Below are 21,350 nucleotides of genomic sequence, written 5' to 3'. Positions count from 1 at the left end.
GACTTTATATCACAATTCTGACTTTATAACTTAATTCTGACTTTAGAACTCACATTTCTGACATTATAACTTGCAATTCTGACTTTAGAACTAACAATTCTAACTTTATATCACACAATTCTGACGTTATAACTCACAATTCTGACTTTATAACTCACATTTCTAATTTTATAACAATTCTGACTGTAACTCGCAATTCTGATTTTATAACACAATTCTGACTGTAACTCACATTTCTAATTTTATAACACAATTCTGACTGTAACTCGCAATTCTGATTTTATAACTCATAATTCTGACTTTAAATCTCACAACTGTGAGTTTATATCTCGCATTTCTGAGAAAAAAATGTGTTTTTTCTCGCAATTGCAAGACAAAAGATAGTATTGTAAGATAAAAAGTTGCAATAACCTTTCAATTTTATATTTCATGGCAGAAACAAGCTTCCATATTTAAAAAGAAAACAACTGTAACAGTTCATATTGGACATATACATACATGTAATATACAGACAAATGGTACATTTTTTGTTTGACATAAATGTGAAATAAATGTATAATCACACACCTGCAGACCTCTGGACCCTTGTGTGCCAACTGGACCTTCAGGACCCTATCAGATGGTACAATATACACTAATTAAGCATTTGAAACCTCAACAGCATTTGTGTTCATCATATTTTTAAGGAGCGTGCAGAATTCTGTAACGTCTGAAGGTTTACGCACCCGGTCTCCTTTGATTCCTGGAGTACCACATTCTCCTCTTTCACCCTGTAGACAGTCAAGAGATGATTCTAGTCATGACAATCTCACATGATTGTGCACTTTAACAGAAATAAATTATGAAGGGGTGCATGGATTCAGTACCTGCTCTCCTTTGTCACCTGGTTTCCCCTGTGAGCAAAACAGGAAAACATATTAATAAATATATTTTTTTAGAAATACCATATTTATTCACATCTTGCAAGTTGATCAGTAATGTGATGTCACACTAATATTTTGTCTGGATATATTAAATTGTTAAAAATATACATACAAATATATCAAAATTTACTTTAATAATTTATTTAGGCTTAAAGTTAAAACAAAATTCTAGCCTAGGTTTGTGCAAATGTCTGGAGATTGTAAACAAAAACTATCTTGAAAAAAGCAGTATGAAATAATATTTTATTAATGTTACAGCAAAGCAGTTTTGTTTTACAATAAAAAAATAACATGTCTGCCAAATAAAAGTCAGTGTGTGGCAATCAAAAATACAGCACTGCAAAAGATGTTTTTCAACTTGGAGTTTTTGTCTTGTTCCCAGTCCAAATATCTAAAAATTCTTAAATCAAGAAGCATTTTCTAGGAAAGTAAAAATTATTGTCTTGTTTTCAGAAAAAAATTAGTCAAAATGAAGTAAACAAGCAAAATAATCTTATTTCAGACCGAAAACAAGATTATTTTGCTTACCCCATTTTTGATGATCACACCAGACATTAGAAGTTTAGACCATTCTTTAAATATTTGTTTCATTTTTACCCTAATACTGTAGGTTTTCAATCATGTAGCACAATACTTGAAGATTGAGTAGTGATTTTGCGGATCCACCCATCAGCCACTCACCTCTGTACCATCACGACCAGGAAGTCCACTTAAACCAGAATCACCCTAACAAGAGCACAAAAGGATTTTTTAGATAGGATTACATAACACAGTCTGTCATTCTTGATTCACGTACTGCTGAATCGGAGAAAGTGTGTATATGAAATCTAAAAAGAAAATTAGGAGACAAATACACTATATAAAGAGCCATCAGCCATCTACATCAACGAAAGCAGGCACACGCCAGAGAGAATGACAGAAATGCTGACCTTTTGACCTTTAGCCCCAGGGGTTCCATCTTCACCTGGGCGACCCTTCTTTCCCTGCCGGGGAAATAGGAGAAAGTGAGCAGCGGTATTAGTGAAAAAAGTGAATGACCTCATATTTTTGATGCCTACAGGAGCTAAAAGTATTTTTCCTATATCAGTATAAGTTTCCATCTATCTATTTTTATCTGCAGTTTGTGATATTGCATAAAAAAACACTGCCAAGATGTGCATACATTAAAAACAAATGTGCATAAAAAACTTTTTATCCATTAAGAAAATATGCAAATGTGTTTCCACCTACGATGGAAACACATTTACTGAATAAATCCCTCAATAAGCAACAGAAAACCCATGTGATTGGATAACTGGACTAACAGATGGACCAATAGCATTGCACAGCATCTCAAATGTTGATTTGATCAAGTCTGAAATCAAAATGATTTGGTTTAATTTCCTCCCAGAAGTGTCTCGCATGATTATGTTCCCAAACGCCAGCATCTAAATACAAGATAAGGTGTTTATTTTGTTTTGTCTTTGCGCTCTGAGATACAAGTCATTTATGATGCAGGAAAAAAGAGCCACGGTTTCTTACCCGATTGCTGCAACTTCCATTTTTATTGCAGATATTTTGAGACAATTTCCCAGGAACTGATGATTTTGTTCTCTTGAACACATGGGATGGAAACGGTCCTTTATTCACAAATGTTTTATGCGATATTACAGTTTTCCACAAGTTAAATTTGCAGCTTTGGATGGAAACATAGCTATTGTTATTTTATTATTTATATAATATTATAGTATTTATTAATATTTTGCTTTCTATATATATATATTCAGTTATCATTTTCATTTTATTTGAAGTTTTCAAAGACTTTATGTGCTTTTGTAATTTTGTAAGTATCTCTATTTAGCTTTAATTTATTTTTATTTTAGTTTTAGTCATTTTAATACTTTAACATATATCGGTTAACATTTCTATTTTTTATTTTTTGAGTTTAAGTTTTGCATCTAATATAACTTTTTCAATTCATGAAAATGTTTTTTCTCAATCTAAATCTAACAAAACATCCTATTAGCAATTTATGGCAGCATATTACTAAATATTTCAATTAAAAAAATAAGATATCATGTCTAGTGAATTGCTTTCTGAACCAGTTAATTTACATGAACTGTTCAAACGAAACATTTCATTAAAATGAATTGAACTTCTCAGTGTTATGAATGAACGTGGACAGTCTGGAGTTTGAGTTTATTATCAGTTCACTTGTCACCTGGTCAACACTAACTGCTTCGGTCACAGCAAACGTGCAGACCAGAGGACTTTACGCTAATGAGAGCAATTACTGAGACCTGTAATTTACAGCCATGAGAATGTGTGGAATCCCTGAGAGGTGAAAGCACCTGGATAATGATGGTTAGGCGTCTGTCAGTCAATAACTGACTCTAACATGATCCGCCTTCTACACACTACAGGTTCGTTTTATAAGCCGTGTTAAAGGGGGACTCAGTAGTATTTCAAAAACACTGTTTGGAAGTTAGTCGGGCCGACACCAACAACAAACATCTAACCAATCAGCATTAGGGGGCGTATGATGGTCGAGGAGAGAGAACGACCAAGAGGGAGATTTGAAAATAAGAGAAAAAACTGTCAGCTGTGATAAACACATCCACTCGCATTGTGTGTGTAACAGTGGCCAGATAGTGAGAGTTTTGCAGTTAAACTACTGCACACTGACACTGCCAGCAGCGAGTGGGCCAGGGTTCGAGACCAACTCGGAGCAGGGTGGTTAGGATTGGAGGATGAGTTTTGGAGGTGGAGCAATGAAGCAAGGATTGGGTTTGTTTGGGTTGATTTTAAATGTAAACAATGTCCAACAGCATTTTTCAAAATCTACTTACCTCACTTTTAGACTTTTAGACTTCGAGTCAATATGAACTTGATCAATGTTATATTGACCAAAATCACTTACACGTTGTAACGCAGAGTTGAAATGTTGTTGCCCAGAAAAAATAACAAATGTGTAGAGAATGCGCAGAGCTCGAGGAAATGATGCACGTGAGGAGAGCTGGCGTATTTTCCCCGGGTTTAATAAAATGACTTATACATCGTCACATTCGTCCGCATACATGGGGATGAGTGAGAGAAAAGGATACAAATAACCATTCAACTTAGGTCACAAATAGAAAAAGGAAAGTAAAAGGGAAAAAAGTACTAAGTCGATTGAGCGGTTATCTCTTCTCCTGCTCACCGTTTGCATTCTCCTACAGCCGCGCGCACACTATGCACATGCGCAGTTCACATTCTACCTCAAATTACTATAAATGCTCTAAGTGACCGTTACAACGTACTATATCAAACTCAGAGACGGTCCTCCAAAAAAAAAACGACCCTATAGGTTGTTTTTCAAGCACCTTATTACGACCTATATTGAAGTCATGCGCCCTCTAGCTGGCGTAAAAATAATGACAGTGTCGTGTCGTCATGACGTATGACTGTTGTTACCAATCAAAATGCGTGTTCATTACACCACTTTTTACACCATTTGTCCTATTGCCATTTAACAAAACTCATTTTTTTATTAACGACTACACCCACCCCACCCCTAAACCTACCCTTAGTGATTATAGTGCATATACACTTTATGAGCACATGTGTTCCCTGGGATCAAACCCATGATCACATGATCGCATTTTGATCGCAGATAAAAGGGAACAATGCATTAAAATGAAAGTGTCCTGTTGTTGATAGGGGGCGCAACTTTAGTAAACGCTCATATGGGTTGTATTTCAGAGAAGTGACTAACCCTATATAGGAGTATTGGTTGGAGAATATGTTGCAAACTCAGCTCAATGTAGTAACTTTGATGACTACTGACATATGATTCTGCTATTTGTCACAAAAATACTAAATAACTGCATTTATAAGGACAAAAAGTACAGTACAGTCCAAAAGTTTGGAACCACTAAGATTTTTAATGTTTTTAAAAGAAGTTTTGTCTGCTCACCAAGGCTACATTTATTTAATTAAAAATACAGTAAAAAACAGTAATATTGTGAAATATTATTACAATTTAAAATAACTGTGTACTATTTAAATATATTTGACAAAGTAATTTATTCCTGTGATCAAAGCTGAATTTTTAGCATCGTTACTCCAGTCTTCAGTGTCACATGATCCTTCAGAAGTCATTCTAATATGCTGATCTTCTGCTCAATAAACATTTATGATTATTTTCAATGTTGAAAACAGTTGTGTACTTTTTTTTCAGGATTCCTTGATGAATAGAAAGTTCAAAAGAACAGCATTTATCTGAAATATAAAGCTTCTGTAGCATTATACACTAACGTTCAAAAGTTTGGGGTCAGTAAAAAATTTTATTTTTATTTTTTTGAAAAGAAATTAAAGAAATGAATACTTTTATTCAGCAAGGATGCATTAAATCAATCAAAAGTGGCAGTAAAGACATTTATAATGTTACAAAAGATTAGATTTCAGATAAACACTGTTCTTTTGAAATAATCCTGAAAAAAAATACTGTACACAAATATTTTGTACAATTGTACACATTAAATGTTTCTTGAGCAGCAGATCAGCATATTAGAATGATTTCTGAAGGATCATGTGACACTGAAGACTGGAGTAACAATGCTGAAAATTCAACTTTGCATCACAGGAATAAATTACTTTGTCAAATATATTCAAATAGTACACAGTTATTTTAAATTGTAATAATATTTCACAATATTACTGTTTTTTACTGTATTTTTAATTAAATAAATGTAGCCTTGGTGAGCAGACAAAACTTCTTTTAAAAACATTAAAAATCTTAGTGGTTCCAAACATTTGGACTGTACTGTATATATGTTACTTTGACTATATTAACCCATCATTAGCAGGTGTGGTGAAATGTTAATTTTTGACCTTTAAGTGTTTGAAAGTCAAGGTTTTCAGCCATAACATGCAGTTACATTCTCTTCACTTTCAACCGACTAAACTTGAAAAATACTTTTTTTGAGGAATCTTATTTTGTTTTCCCTAAGGTAGTGCTGAGGGGTCCAGACAAAGATGATAATTATCCCGACTTATACAAAGCAAAGCAGTTATCCAAAATGTCAGAATCGTGCCTGTCTCTTCCCACTGTTGACGTTCCACAAAGGAATCCGTACCTCTTAGGAATAGAAAAACAGAGGAGAAAAATGTGCCTGTGGGCTTGTGTGGTCACACGTTGAAGGAAGTTTAAAGTGAAAATACTTACCGCTGGGCCACTGGGTCCTCTCTCGCCTCTCTCACAAACACACTTCTTGGACAGAGGACACTAAATATAAAGAAAAGAGTGTAAATAGAAAAGCAGGTTTTATTTGTTTGTGTTTCAGTAAGGCAGAGATGAGGATACTACTGTTTGAGTTTGTGTGTGTGTGTGTGTGTGTGTGTGTGTAGGTGTGCGTGCGTGTGTATATAAACTATAAACGTATATATACACTTGAAAACATTTGACTAAATACATATATTTATCTTTGCAGAGGCTCAAATCAGTAAATCGTTTTTTAAAACTGCTTTATATTAAATATTATCTATATTAAATAAGATTTCCTTACCCCATCGTTTGCCAGCTGAGCCTATGTAGAGGGAACAACAAGAAAATTAGATTCTGTCCAAACCATAACTGGTATATTAAAGCTGCAATTATAACTGTTGCTATTTGGCAAGGATTCATTTGTGAGGTTTGTGTTAACGTTATTAACAGTTAACATCAGGCCATACATTCATAAATCTCCCCAGAGCAATACATGTGATTAAAATACACACTATCATTTAACATGCTGAGTCCTGCTTTACGCTGGAATTATATCAACATGTTTTTGCTCAAATGAGAAAAATTAAACCTGCTGTAAATTCTCATCAGTATTAAAGCAGGAATCACAACAAAGATTTATGGGATATATAAACCCAGATGCATGTCAAGAATGGGACGTGTTTACTTTAATTACAGTAAATGAAGTGTAGAAAGGCAAATTGTTAGGCCTCAGGGGTCCCAAAACACAAAACAATCAGAACATAATTATTTTCTCTTCTGTATATTCAAATACTTCTCAAATGTGGTTAGCTGGTCTTATCTGGTTTAAACTGGTTTAACAGGTCTCCCAGCCTGAACAGAAGAAACTAGCAGCCCGGTGACCAGCTAAGACCAGCAAACCAGTTTAAGTTTTTTTTTAAAATATATATCAGGATGATGGTCACAGTATTTCACAAGCACAACATATTACTGACACAAAAGACGTAAAAATGCGGATGCAAAATAAATATCAGTTTTCCAATTGAGTACATTATTGAAAATCCTGACATTAACGGTGCATTCACACAGGGCGACGGCATGCATTGCCACACTGAATTCAGGGTTCTGTTGTGTCACTTAACACTGCATTCACACGGGGCATCGGCATCAACCAGAACTAAACAAAACTAGCCCAATTGCGTTTCAGGGGGGTAAAATTCATATTTTTGGCGGGGGGTTTTTTTGTGAAATTTGAATTCCAGGGGTAAATATCCTGTTTTTTGGGGTTGCTTCAACCCGCGGACATGATGAACAACCCGCGGCAATCGTGTTAAAGTAGCCCAATTCCGCGAGAAAACCGCAGACTTGACAACACTGGCGCCAACGCTTGACGGAGGGCGCGTCTGAAGCTTGTGCTCATGCAACCGTTATAGTGATCAATGCAATTGACCCTTCGCTGGGAGTTTGATTGACAAGCGATCTAACCAATCATAACACCGAATCTGCCATTTTGTCCGATAAAGCAGTCAGGAGTTAGAAGATTAACCTCTGTGGACTTGAACTTGAACAATGGTGTGTAATTGCGTCTTTCCGCGTTTGAAACAACATTCCTTCTGATATTCATTCATGTTTATTGTATGATATAAATGAACTAGTAGGAAGAGATGATCGGTTCACGAGCCGATTGAGCTGAGGCGCTACAGCAATCTGTTTAATGTGTTAAAGAACCACAAGACAGTTTTTATTGTTTGAATTTCTTAACAAATTACACAGTTTGAAAGCTGGGACTTTGTTTAATATCATAAGTAACCTGCTCTGTCTCTGCTCTGCTCTATCCTCTTTGCTCCGCGATGTATTTTTCACTGCATGTGGCGTGACAGCGCCATGGCTTGTCGGACAAAGCAACTGTAACTAAGGGGGGCGGGTCTTTGCGTAGGGTAAATTAGCTAGTGTCTGCACTAGGGAATTTGCATAAGGCAATCAGATTGGCTGACGCCTGCGTTGACACTTGAAAAGTTGAGCCACAATCAACATGAGTGAAGTGACGCGACGGAACCCAAAATTCAGTTCAACAATGCATGACGTCACCCATTCAAAATAATGTGTGAACACATTTCTCACGGCAGAAGTTCAAAATTTCTCAACTTTTAAAGCGCCAAAACAGGCGTCATCCAATCAGATCGCGTTATGCAAATACCCTAGTGCAGACACTAGCCAATTGCGTTCATGCTACACCGGAAAGTAATGTGATTTGCTGTTATCACTATAACGGTCACGTCAGCACAAGCTTCAGACACGTCAAGCGTTGATGCCGATGCGCTGTGTGAATGCAGTGCGTAACCACTCTCTGTCAGCGTTTAATAGATTTTTGTGGCATTCAGTCATTTTCAGTGATGAAATATAACAACAACAATAAAAAAACAAGTGATAAAGAAATATTAAGAAACAGTCAGTGTACAGTATTAGGCCTACAATTTGGCAAATTCGGAATTTAAGAACTCTTGAGTGTGAATTTGAATTGAATTGGCCACATTTTACAGTAATTAAATTAGAATTTTGATTGGAATGAACATGACTGACTAGTGAAGCCCTATTTACAAGAAAATAACACTTATAAACCAGTTCTTTTTAGTGAATCAAAACACATACAGTGCAACAAATGAATCATTCTAAAAGATGAAGTTTGAATCAGTCTCATGGATCCTCTGAATGAACTCACTGAATACTTCAATATCAAGTTAGTTAATAACAGGCTTATATATTATGGCTGAGTGAAAATGTATGATATCTTATATTACATATTTTTGTAATGTTCCAATGTACATTAAAACTAAAATATGCACTAATTATTCAGAATCAAAACAAAACCAGAATCAAAACAAGAGCTTGTGAATAAAATCAGGAAATCTGAATAGTTCCCCAACTATGTAAAGAGAGTTCAATGTAGAATTTCTGAGCAGGAGGAGCTTTGTTTGGTGTTTATGACTTTATTTTACCCTTGAACAAGCCCAGACAGAATCTGCAGAATTTGCATTTCCTGCATTTAATTTTAGTATCCTGCATTCAGATTTTTGTAATTCTCTAGAATGGATTTAAACATGGCAAAAATACTCAAACTACTTTTACTGGTAGCAGAAGCGAAATCAAAATAGTGAATACACAAACAGTTGAGTAGAATTTGACCAGATCTGCGAGAATGACATGACATACTGCATGAGGACAGAATGAGTGATTGTGACAGCATACTTACAATCTGAATAATGACTTTTTCCATGACATTCGAGTCCTGCAGATTGTACAGGAATTTGGAGGCTGGCGTACTTGCCAGCAGTCTCAGGTTTGCTGTGTTGGCAGGCTCATTGGCAGTACGAGTGATGCCAATTGTGAAGACCTTCACGCCCTGGTTCTTTGCATCAGCCATAGCAGAGAAGATATCAGGGTTTCTGGGATGAAAGAACCCGTCGGTCAGCAGCAGGGCAATCTTGATGCTTTCTGGGCTCGATTCTTCCACAAATATCTTAGTCATGTTGGTGATGGCGTAGGTGGTGTAAGTGCCGTGGCCGATGTAGGCCATCGGTGCGATGCTGCTCTTGAAGTGCTCCGAGCCTCTCCACTGTTTGAGGGTCTGCTCGATTATGACATGGCTGCTGTACTGAAGCAGGGCCGCTCTCCAGCTGAGTTTGCGGCCTGTGTCCAAGCGGATGCTCTGGAGGCCTTCTATAATGTCCATAGTGAACTTTTTCTCTTGCTGGTGGTTGTCCTTGGCCGTCTCAGAGCTGTCCAGCAGGAAGGCCAACTCCAGACTGCAGTCCTCATCCAGGATGGCTGACGTCACAGCAAAGGGAAAGAGCAAGTGTTAAGGAAAGATTCAACTAACAGAAATACTCTACAGTTGGGAAAATTCTATTTTATGTGATTGGAAAGAGAAATTACCAAGTTGCAATTCAAAGAAATTCAACACAGTCACACAACAAAGGGAATTAGTCCACCATACGACAAAACATAAATAAATATATCAATCAGTTTTGACTAATTATATCTATTTTATCATATTTCTCATATTTATTTAGCAGTTTATATATATATATATATATATATATATATATATATATATATATATATATATATATATATATATAAAATATGTATGTATGTATATATACAGTTAATATTAAAATTTAAAATAAAAAAATAAAATAAAAAAAAGATGTTAATATTTATTTGCATGGCCAAAATCTGTTTCGGTAGTTCTTTTTTTTTTTTTATTTTTTTTTTTATATGTTTTTTTTTTTTTACGTAAATTAGAGAATTATTAATTAATTAATTAATTAATTAATTTACATGTTCATTTCTGAAAATTCCTGATGTAAATTAAAAACAATTAAAAAGTAGACTGACGTCAACAATATGCATTTCATTCAATTTTTCGTACATTAATTCCAATTCTACATCAAATTTGCTACTTCAATTCAAAATCAGAAATTAAACTGAAGGCATATTCAATTCTGAATAGCGCTCAACCCTGCAATCTATCTGGCTATTTTGCACAGGTGGTATTTTTACAATTTCATCTGCACTTTTTTTTTGAAGTTACATAATTATTTCAGAACCAACACTGCTGCCTTGTGTCGTTAAATTGTTAAATATTGTCCTAAAAACACCACTAATCCTCTAAGTCTTATAATAATTCTGTTTGGACTCAGTAAGCAATGCAATCTTTCATCTGATCGTGCTTTAAGCACAGCAGCTCATCAGTCTTCATGTCACCGGTGACAAGACATGACCTACCAGCTCTTGTGCAAATATGAAAAATAAATCATGTTCATGTTAGGAAACTGAAGAATAATGCCTCAGGCCTCCAAAATCACTAGGACCAGACATCCTCTAAGAAAGATAGTCTTTAGATATGCTGCTATAGTATGTCTAGTATGTCTTAACATGACATTGCATGTTTTAAAGGCATAAAACTAGCTTTACGTGACTACATGAGATGCACTGACAGTGACCTATGAGTTCATAGTGCATAGCCTACCGTACATAGTAAGAAGATTTCAAAGAACAGTCTCTGCTTCTAATAAACCACAACTACTATTACTACTACTTTTTCTTCATGCATATTCAACATAGTGATGATGAAAGCTGCCTCTAAAAACACAAACGATTTAGAAGAATGACATAGTGATGAAACGTGATCTGTAGAGTGTTTGTCCGTTTAGGGCTGCTGTAGAAACATGCCGGCGCATAATGATGACTTAACATGGAGGGGGGACCCACGGTGTATGTAGATAGAAATGACTCTTGATTTTATCATGAAAGAGAGCAAAGGGGTTTTAACACCAAAAAAACCTGCAATAGACAATATATTAATTTATTTTATCCTCCAAAAATAGCTGTAGATAAGAGTATGAATGCTAAAAAAAATAGTCACACTCTAAAAAATGCTGGGTTAAAAACAACCCAAGTTGGGTTGAAAATGGACAAACCCAGCGATTGGGTTGTTTTAACCCAGCGGTTGGGTTAAATGTTTGCCCAACCTGCTGGGTAGTTTTATTTAAACCAACTATTGTTTTAAAAAATTGCTATATGGCTAGCTTAAAATAAACCCAAAATAGTTGGGAAATTAAAAACCAGATGCAATTAGAGACAACAATAATATACAAAAGGTGAATGTTTATTAATAAGCTTTAATATTTTATTAATATATATTTAATAGTTTAATAGTTTATTAATATAAATGTATTAATAAGTAATTTAATAAATGTTTATTGTTTAATAATTATTCATTGAACATTAATAAATGTTCATTTCCATCATACTTTGGGTTAATTTTAATTAAAAAAAAATACAGTAATCTTTAAACAATAGTTGAGTTAAATAAAACTACCCAGCAGGTTGGGCAAACATTTAACCCTACCGCTGGGTTAAAACAACCCAATCGCTGGGTTTGTCCATTTTCAACCCAATTTAGGTTGTTTTTAACCCAGCATTTTTTAGAGTGTATGGATCTGGTAAGACACATAAAAAGCAATGAGCATGCATGCGTACTGTCACACAATACACTAACACAGACGACCTCACCTTGACCATCATGTTTTTGCAGTTTGGCTGTCTGTCCGCCAGTCTTGACTCTAGTTGGCCCGGTTCTTTCCTCATAGAAGTCCTGAGCCCAAACAATCAGCAAACCAAAACACAATAGGAACCAGCTCAATGTGTGAGCCATGACTGCCACTCCTGCAAAAATAATAATATATGTGTATATAAACTTGTCCAAATCACATTTCATCCCTAACACAGAAATCAGACATTATAGTTTGCATGAAGAGAATACAGCATTAAAGATTACTGCATTGTGATATTATTTTGAGGATAGTTTCCACTTTCCACCTGGCAATAATGTACATTACAAACCATGCTAATTACATGTAATCTGGAGTATAATCAGATTCCAAAAAGTAAGTACTTGTAATTAGATTATATTACGATTTAAAATACTCATAATCAGACTAGTTATAAGCTTTATTGATTATATGTTATTCTCACAACAACAGTAAATGATTCATAATTCATAATGATTCATAAATTCTCCACTAATTTTTCTTTTAATTTTTCCTTTCCTTAAAAGCCTACAGCTTTTATATATGTTCAGAAGGTCTTCCAGGTTTGTGGATTTGCACACAGACCTGCACAGCATTTGATCACTGGATTTACAGAAATCATTTCACTTTTAAGAACTGTTTTCTCAACATTGCATGAGTCATGTATTGCTATCTTTGGAAGGCTGTTTTTCATTCAAAAATGTACAAATTTATATCATTTCATATTTACATGCAATGCAGGGATTCCCTATATGGAAGTAAATTAATGCCAAATGTTTTTGAAATAAAAAGCTTGTTGAATTGCACTAATTAAAAAAAAAAAGAATTACATTAACTGTGCTTGCATTTAGATGCATTGTATTTTTAAGGCTTGCATTTTTATGGGCTGAAATTCAACATGGTCGTATATTTAAGCTGTGAATATTTCAATTCAAAATATTTCACACATATTTCCATTATTAAAAATTCAATAATTTATGTTCACCTTTCAGATTTCACTTCCAAAATATTCATTCTGTTTATAAATACAAACTATAAAATTCGACAAGCAATTTTTGGTCCATTTTATTTCGCTTTACAAATTCACTTCGACAAATTCAGTGGTTCAAATTCGGCAGAAAATTCAACATTTCACATCCGGGAACTGCAGGAAAAGCAGTAGAGCGCCAATGCATGATCTCCATCTGTTTACGAAGACCAAAGCAACAGTTAGAAACAGGTCATTCGTTCATTAAAATGGATTTGCGGAAATAGCTAAGTGAATGTGTGATGATTATCAGGGCAAGTATAAATGCAGAAAAACTGATAAAGACACAAAAGCTGCAGTTATGTTTAATTCAATGTCTTTATGGTTACTTTTCCTGTGTAGGCTACATGTAAGCAGGTTTCTCTCCAGTGAACGAGATTATAACATTATTCCCCGATGCTGATGTACAGATCAAGGTACATATATTTCTCTCTGTTGAGAGACTTACAGTTTGTTTTGTGACTGTAAGTCATTCTCTTTAAATGCTATTGAAGGTAGAAACGTGAATACCAATGCCGTAAATTTGCGAATATCAAAAGTTCAACGTCAAACTTTATGCTAGTATCTGCTTTCTTGGAGCCTATATAGTCTAACCTACATCACAAATGAGGTGTGAGTTTGGTCTTTTATATCACTGTACTAGTCCATTAAGCCACGTTAAGCATTTTATATGTCCTGATGGCAGGGGAATCTTATGACGTATGAGTGAAACCCTAGTATTACAACACAGCGCTGCGATATAAAGTTAAACTTAACAACAGAGAGAAATGTATGTCTAATGCATATTTTTTTCAATTAGTGCAATTCAACAAGTTTTTTATTTCAAAAACATTTGGCATTAATTTACTTCCATAGATTCCCAAACTTTTTTTGTCAACTGAACCTCTTTGACCTAATGTATTTACTTAAAGTTGCCTCTAAGAGTTTAAGTTAATAGGTCAATAATAAAATTAAGACAATAATAAATAATGAATAAAATTAAGTTCACGGTTTTCTGATATCAGTTAATAGTCACATGGTATGCAGGTAAACAAATACATTTGTACAAATTTTTAGTAAGTGTTTTATTTTAATTTATTTATTTTATTTTTTTATGATTTAATTATTAGCTTGTGGCAAACTCATGAACCCCCAGTTCCATCACCAACCCCAGTTTGGGAAACCTTGACGTAATGTAATATTTAATGCACTTCATATTGTTGATAACAAAAAAAATGAATATATTTTCTTTCTTTTTGTATTTTTATATCAATATTTTCCTATTCAGATCAATGTTATAAATAAATTAGGTCAAAAGTATTCTAAAAGTAATCAAAAAGAAGAGGTGTAAAGTACTTAAGTAAATGTAATTAGTTACTGTACTTAAGTATCTTTTTGGCTACTTTGTAGTTGTACTGAGTATCAAAGATATTGGGAACATTTACTCTCTACTTGACTACATTTTTAATCAAGTAAATGTAATGCAATTACAAGTTACATTTTTCATGGCACCTACCTTATTCTGCAGCAGTTTGTTTCCGATATAAAGAAGCGACAATGCCATCTAAGGGTATTGAAGGTACTATATCTTGTGCATTTTGCCTTTACTCCCCCAAAACTTGTCAACAAGAATACTTTATGTGAATGTGCTTGCATTAGCAGGTTGCTGGTTGCATCTTATTTATTAGATGAGGAAATGACTGCAGCTGGTTAGATTTAAAAAAAATAAACTTGATTTTTTCATCTTACAAATCAATCGTTTCTTATTTTCACCGGCATGTCTCTCAGGTGTTGAGCACTAGTGCATCTCTGAGCCTACATTCAGCATGAGTAAAATACTTAAGTACTGTTAAATCAGATACTTTAAGACTTTTACTCCAGTCCTATTGGAATTGGTCACTTGACATTTCTGATGTAAGGTATCAGTACTTTTACTCAAGCATGGTTTTCAGGTAGTTTTTACACCTCTGTCAAAAAGTAATCAGATTATATTACCTTAAATGTGTAAGATAATGGATTACATACTAACTACAATTTTTGTCATGTAATTTGGAATCAGTAACCTATAGTACAGTATTTACAGATTAACAGATCATGTTAGTCTTTATTACACTGCTTTTTTTACTGTGATTATTTTTTTACCTAATACATTATAAAAAAAAAAAACAACAACTTTAGAATAATGCAAATTATTAATGCAAAAAAAACACCTAATTTCCTTTTCTTATATTCTCTGTAAATACTTTACTTATTAATATATATTTTTTTCTCAAACATAAATCAATAAACCACAAACAATTCCCAAGGGCAAATGAAATCTCTAATTCACACTATTATGTTTTATACAAACTATATTGGCATGTACTATACAGTATTACCTTCCAGAAAGACTTTATTACCCAACAAAAAATGCAAAGCCAGCAATAAAAGCCAGCAATAAAAAAAAGAAACGCTCATATTTTATTCGATGTTGAAACGTTAACCACAATTTATTAACATTTAATGAATGTATGGCAGTGACTCACCTTTGGCACAAGCAAGCAGCCCAGGTGTGCAGCTCAGAGTTCTTCAGGTGACGTGTGTCTGTGTGAAGAAGACTCTGAAGTGAAGTTCTGCCTGGGTGAACAGAAATAGATGGCTTCCTCGGGATGCGTCTGGGACTTTCACTCCCACTTTTAAGGGGAGGAGGGTCCACCAAACTCTTAAGTAGTATTGCATCTCTCTCCCTAGATTGAGCTTATAAACGTGCTACAATAAGTAGACGCATCTCATGCACATTTTCTAAGTTTTTCTTAAAAAAAAAAAAAAAAAAAAAACTATATTCAGATCATTAAAGGCAGAATTGATTGAAGAATTCCATCATTTTTTACTCATCCAAACCCATATGCAGTTTTTTTCCATGGAACACAAAAGGAGAATTATGGCTGATCTGCAAACACAAAGCTTTAGAAGTCTCAGAATATAGTGCACAAATCATTATTTTTATGGTGCTTTTTTGACCTGAGCAAAAAGTACCAGCGTACAATGTTTAATGACAGGCATATGTACTATCCCCTTAATGGTCTGAAAACTATTCGTGATTTAGTACTCCTGGTTTGGAGTTTTATGCCACATGACAGACTTGAGATATATGAGATGAGGCAGACAAAGGGGAATATGGGTGGGGCTAGTTTTACAAGTTTTTAGTCTTTCTTCAGACATTCCATAGGATGCTATGGTGTTGTCATAGTGATCAGAGGGCCTGACCTCATATAGACTTTTCTTTAGGAGCTTTGTCACGTCCCTCAGTGCTGGTCATCAGGGTGTTGCGCTGAACTGAATTACGACCACAATAGGAAGTGAGATTGTCCCTGCTGTTCTGAAAGAAATACTGAGGTGTTTCTACAAAAATCTGGTATATACTGTTTAAAAATGTAATTTATTCCTGTGATCAAAGCTGAATTTTCAGCATTATTACTCTTGAGTCTTAAGTGTCACATGATCCTTCAGAAATCATTTGCTGATTTGATGCTCAAGAAACGGTTGTGTTGCTTTATTTTTGTGGAAACTGTGGTACATTTTTATTTCAAGATTATTTAGATGAATAGAAATTGAAATTAACATTATAAATGTCTTTATACTGTCATTTTTGATCAATTGAATGTGTCCTTGCTGGATTAAAGTATTAATTTCTTTTGAACGATAAAAAGCAAGCCTAACAAAGCAATCATTTGAGTGTTACAATGATTTTAAAAATGCAAGTGCTTACAATTAAATAAAGTGACAACAGTAGCCTAGAAACTAACAAAACACAGATGTTCACTATAGTCAGATTTATCAATAATAATGACAATAGAATATTTTTCCATTTTTATGAATAGGAATGTCTCAACAGCATATATCTGGGGCATTTTTTTTATCACTTTTGGTGGCATTTCACCCCCAAGTCCCGTTCATTTCTGACCCGGGTGTGAGCGTATGTGACCTGTGACCCAAGTGCAAGCAATGGTGCAAGTGTTTGCATGTCCAGAGCAGACTGTGGAAGAAGCCGAGGCTCTATTCTTCAGCTGTGCCGTGGGTGTCGGGGATTTCTGTTTCAAACTCCGCAGGCTATGAACACTCAGAGCACGACTGACACTCTGGAATGCTTTGTCTCAGTAACAACACATTTTACCCTCACAATAAGGATTATGGTTCAAAAATGAAAATGTATAGGAAAGCAAAATCTCTTTTATATCTCAACAGCAAAGAGATTAGAAGAGTCTTTCTTCTCAAATGTTCAAAAAGTGTTTGGTTTTTTTTGTCTTATGATGGAAAATCATTTAAATCATGTCATATTCATTATTTATAGCCAATGAAAGTAACATAAGTTGATGAAAATGTGCAAAATTAAATCAATAATTCATACACTTTACATATTATTACATTCATCTTATAACATAAACTGAAGCAACATTATAAAGAGTAGACTATTGTAATACATTGACCCTTGGTTTCACAGAAAAGGCTTAGACTAAAATGCATGTTTGAGCTGAAAGCAACTGACATATCTCAAAATTTGTCTGAGCATTTGTTATTCGTTGTGTTTTTAGCGCATTGTTACGGAAAGAACGTATTCATGATAACTTATGCATACTGACTAGGTCAAAATGAAGCTAATGTACAAGCAAATTTGAACGGATTTCAATTATTTGGAATGTTAAAGCATAGTTATCATCACAATGTGCATTTTCCGTCTCACCTATTGTTGTCAAACCTTCCAGTAATTTTACTGATGAAATGAACACTGAATAGAACCTAAGATTTTAAAGGGTGAGTTCACTCGAAAATGAAAATTCTGTCATTAATTACTCACCCTCATGTCGTTTCAAACCCGTAAGACCTTCATTCATCTTTGGAAAAAAAATTAAGATATATTTTGGTGAAATCCGAGGGTTTCTGAACCACACACATAGGCAGCAACATCATTGCACCTTTCAAGGCCCATAAAGGTAGCAAATACATTGTTAAAATAGTCCATGTGACTGCAGTGGTTCAACCTTAATGTTATGAAGTGATGAAAATACTTTTTGTGTGCAAAAACAAAACAAAAATAACGACTTTATTCAACAATTTCTTCTCTTCCAGGTTCTACATCAGAACACTGGCTCATTATTGGCCACTGCAGTCACATGGACTATTTTAACAATGTTTTTAATACCTTTTAATGGCCTTGAAAGATGCAATGATGTTGCTGCCTATGTGTGGTTCAGAAACCCTCGGATTTCATCAAAAATAAATTAATTTGTGTTCCAAAGATGAACGAAGGTCTTACAGGTTTGCCATGAGGGTGAGTAATTAATGACAGAAATTTCATTTTTGGGTGAACTAACCCTCTAACCCGTGCTCAGATTTGCAGACACTTAAATCTGCAACAGAAGGTCAGAGATCTCAATATGAACTCAAATATTTCTCACTAAGTTCTTTCAAGACCAAATGATTTGAGCTATACTATAGTAAGAGCTATAATCTGTTTGTCAGCTCATTTGTGTTTATTTGTATTTCATTTAAGGAATATTACGAGATGTATTTCAAACTTGAGATAGTCCTAAACGTCAACAGAAAAAGTGATGAAAGAGCAACAAAATCTTTTTGTTTGAAAGTTTCACAAAATTTTTCCACATGAGCAAACACATTTCTCTAGTAAAAGGCCAATGTAATCCTCTGCGACTAAAAGTATGAAGACAATCCTAATGGTGCAGCTCAGCCACAAATTATGTATTTCTCTCTAAAGAATGACAGAATCAAGTAAAGGCATGCAGCAGCAGCAGCGCCGCTCTTTCCATTGTTAGAAATTCCAGCTGTAGAGGGAATGATCATTGACTCGCTGGAATGGTTGTTAAAAGTGGCATTTCTTCAACATCAAGGGTGAGGGGCGCGACACAGCGATTGGTCAGGTGAGAGTCTTGGCGAAAGTGCAGCTGCTGAGGCGTGGCTTGAGGTATGGGCGGAGCCAGAAGCCTTTTGTGGTGGGAGTTTTCCAGGGATGCAAGTTCAGGCAGCTGTTATTTAGAAGGTGGTGGTCTGCCATCATCATGTTTCAGTTTGCAATTCAAGCTCCATTATAGGTCTGTCACACGATTATGCTCACCTTCAGTATTAATTTTTCCTGTCCTGGAATGATTATTTGTACATTCCTTGTTTCATCCTTTTAGTCTGAGTGTATTTTTGCTGCATTCACATTGTCAGAATTACTATAATTAGGAGTTTCCGACTAGTAAAAACCACCACGTCTTTGTCAAACTTGTAATTACAAGTCGGAAACTTAGTAGTAGCTGCTTCAACAGTTAAAGGCATGTGGCAACAAAGACGGACTGAGCTGAGAGATCGCTGTAACACTTTACAATAAGTGTTAATTACATGAACTAACAATAATAAATACTTCTAAATCACTTATTAATCTTTGTATATTTCAGCATTTACTCTCAACATTATTGATAGTATTTTATCAGCATTATTAAAATCAAAAGTTGTATCTGTTAATGTTATTTAGGCAGTGGCTATTTTACACTAAGTGAAAATAGCAATATATTCTATTTACACTAAGTGACAATAGCATTTTCTTAGCGATATGCTATTTACACATAGTGAAAAAAGCGGCAGGTTCTATTTACACCTTGTAAAAGTATCATTTCTTTGCAATAAGAGTATAGTAATTAGATTCTATCTATACTTTATATTGGCAGATACTATTTGCACCTCAGTATTTTTGTACATTAACAGGATGCAATAATATCATAGAGTGTAAATGATTATATTTATTAAAATTATTAAAAGGATGCTGCCTGAGAGAATAAAAACCCTCCCTACACCTTCCCCTAAGCCTACTCAATAAACAATTTTAATATTATTAAACACTCGTTCGCAGTTTATTTCCACTTTTAGAACATTATTTTCATTTTTATTGAAAATAAATGCGAACTTGGCAAAAGGTGGACTCAAACCCGCGTCTGAAGATATTGAATTTTGCCCATCTTTTTTAAAACTTCAGTGGCCCAACCAGACATTGGTGGGCGGAACTTGTGTAAATAGCATTTGCCAACAAGGGACTCTATTTGTACTTAATGTAAATAGACACTCCGTATTAGGCAATGGACCTGAGTTAAGATGAACTAACGATGAACAGATTAATAAATTCTGTAACAAGTGTATTGCTCATTGTAAATATTAAAGCATTAAGTAATGTTAATTAATTATTGTAAAATGTTGCTGAGATCGCTTTATGGCTCGACACCCAGAATCAAAAGTCTGCAGATCTAAATTTGACATACAAAATAATTCGCTATAGTTAATAAAAAACAGCTTGAACGAGTGCCAGTGACTGTTTGCCCAATATAAAGAGAAATGAGAAATATTATTCAAGCGTTTATGTTGTTTCCTAGTCATGAGACATTATTGTGACTCTTTTGCACATTTGTAAAATAATTTCCCACTGTTTAGAAATTACCCAAAAACAAGCAATACGGGCCTCGCTACACTATAATCAGTCCTTTTGCTGTTTTGGGAATTCTTTGGCATCGGACCATGCTTGAGTCAATGTGATTTTTCTTTTGATTTTGGAGTAAAATGCTGAAAAAACAGCTAAAACCATGTGCTTGAAAAGTGCTCAAAACTCCTCTAAAACCAGCCACCAGACCAACCAAGACCCACAAACCAGCTCAGGCCAGTTTAAGATTGTTTTATTTTTTCCAGTAGGGATGTTCTTGATTGGAGAGACAATTACAAAACAATTACAAAAAGTTAAGCTTTTCATTTTGATTTTATTTAGACTTGAAATGCTTTACATATCATCTAAAATAAACGATCTTAACAGTCAAGTCTTCTCTACATCAGTGTTTTTGGAAAGAATTACAAAACAAGAGGTCACAGAAACAGGGTCATTCACACCATTCCAGTGATTCCCATATAAGGCAATTCCAATATTCGCAGCACTTCTAAGGAAAAAGATTGTCATGGCATTGGGGTTATGAACCGCTGAACAGGTCAGATGCAATGGGCGGGTGCAATGGTCAGTTCTGGCACGGATGCAAACTTGCCTCAACTTGATGTGATGTATGAAATGGTGACAGACTACAGCAACGTGCACTTATGAGAACACAAAGGAA

General features: G+C 34.7%; 1 protein-coding gene across 1 annotated transcript in view; it reads right to left on the bottom strand.

Annotated features, from left to right (window-relative positions):
- Nucleotides 1-18,098, bottom strand: part of col28a2a (collagen, type XXVIII, alpha 2a) — a 51,494-nt gene extending 33,396 nt beyond the window's left edge. Inside the window, exons 1-10 of the mRNA XM_067410259.1 lie at nucleotides 18,062-18,098; nucleotides 12,205-12,357; nucleotides 9,377-9,951; nucleotides 6,449-6,469; nucleotides 6,109-6,168; nucleotides 1,853-1,906; nucleotides 1,605-1,649; nucleotides 867-893; nucleotides 726-770; nucleotides 568-612 (exon numbers count right to left, since the gene is read on the bottom strand). Coding sequence (XP_067266360.1) covers nucleotides 568-612; nucleotides 726-770; nucleotides 867-893; nucleotides 1,605-1,649; nucleotides 1,853-1,906; nucleotides 6,109-6,168; nucleotides 6,449-6,469; nucleotides 9,377-9,951; nucleotides 12,205-12,357; nucleotides 18,062-18,098 — 1,062 coding nt within the window. The remainder of the gene's footprint in view (nucleotides 1-567; nucleotides 613-725; nucleotides 771-866; nucleotides 894-1,604; nucleotides 1,650-1,852; nucleotides 1,907-6,108; nucleotides 6,169-6,448; nucleotides 6,470-9,376; nucleotides 9,952-12,204; nucleotides 12,358-18,061) is intronic.
- Nucleotides 18,099-21,350: the final 3,252 nt, after the last annotated feature.

The sequence above is a fragment of the Chanodichthys erythropterus genome, chromosome 14 (genome assembly GCF_024489055.1).
Source record: "Chanodichthys erythropterus isolate Z2021 chromosome 14, ASM2448905v1, whole genome shotgun sequence".
Taxonomy (NCBI): domain Eukaryota; kingdom Metazoa; phylum Chordata; class Actinopteri; order Cypriniformes; family Xenocyprididae; genus Chanodichthys; species Chanodichthys erythropterus.
This window is presented reverse-complemented; position numbering and strand designations above follow the sequence as displayed.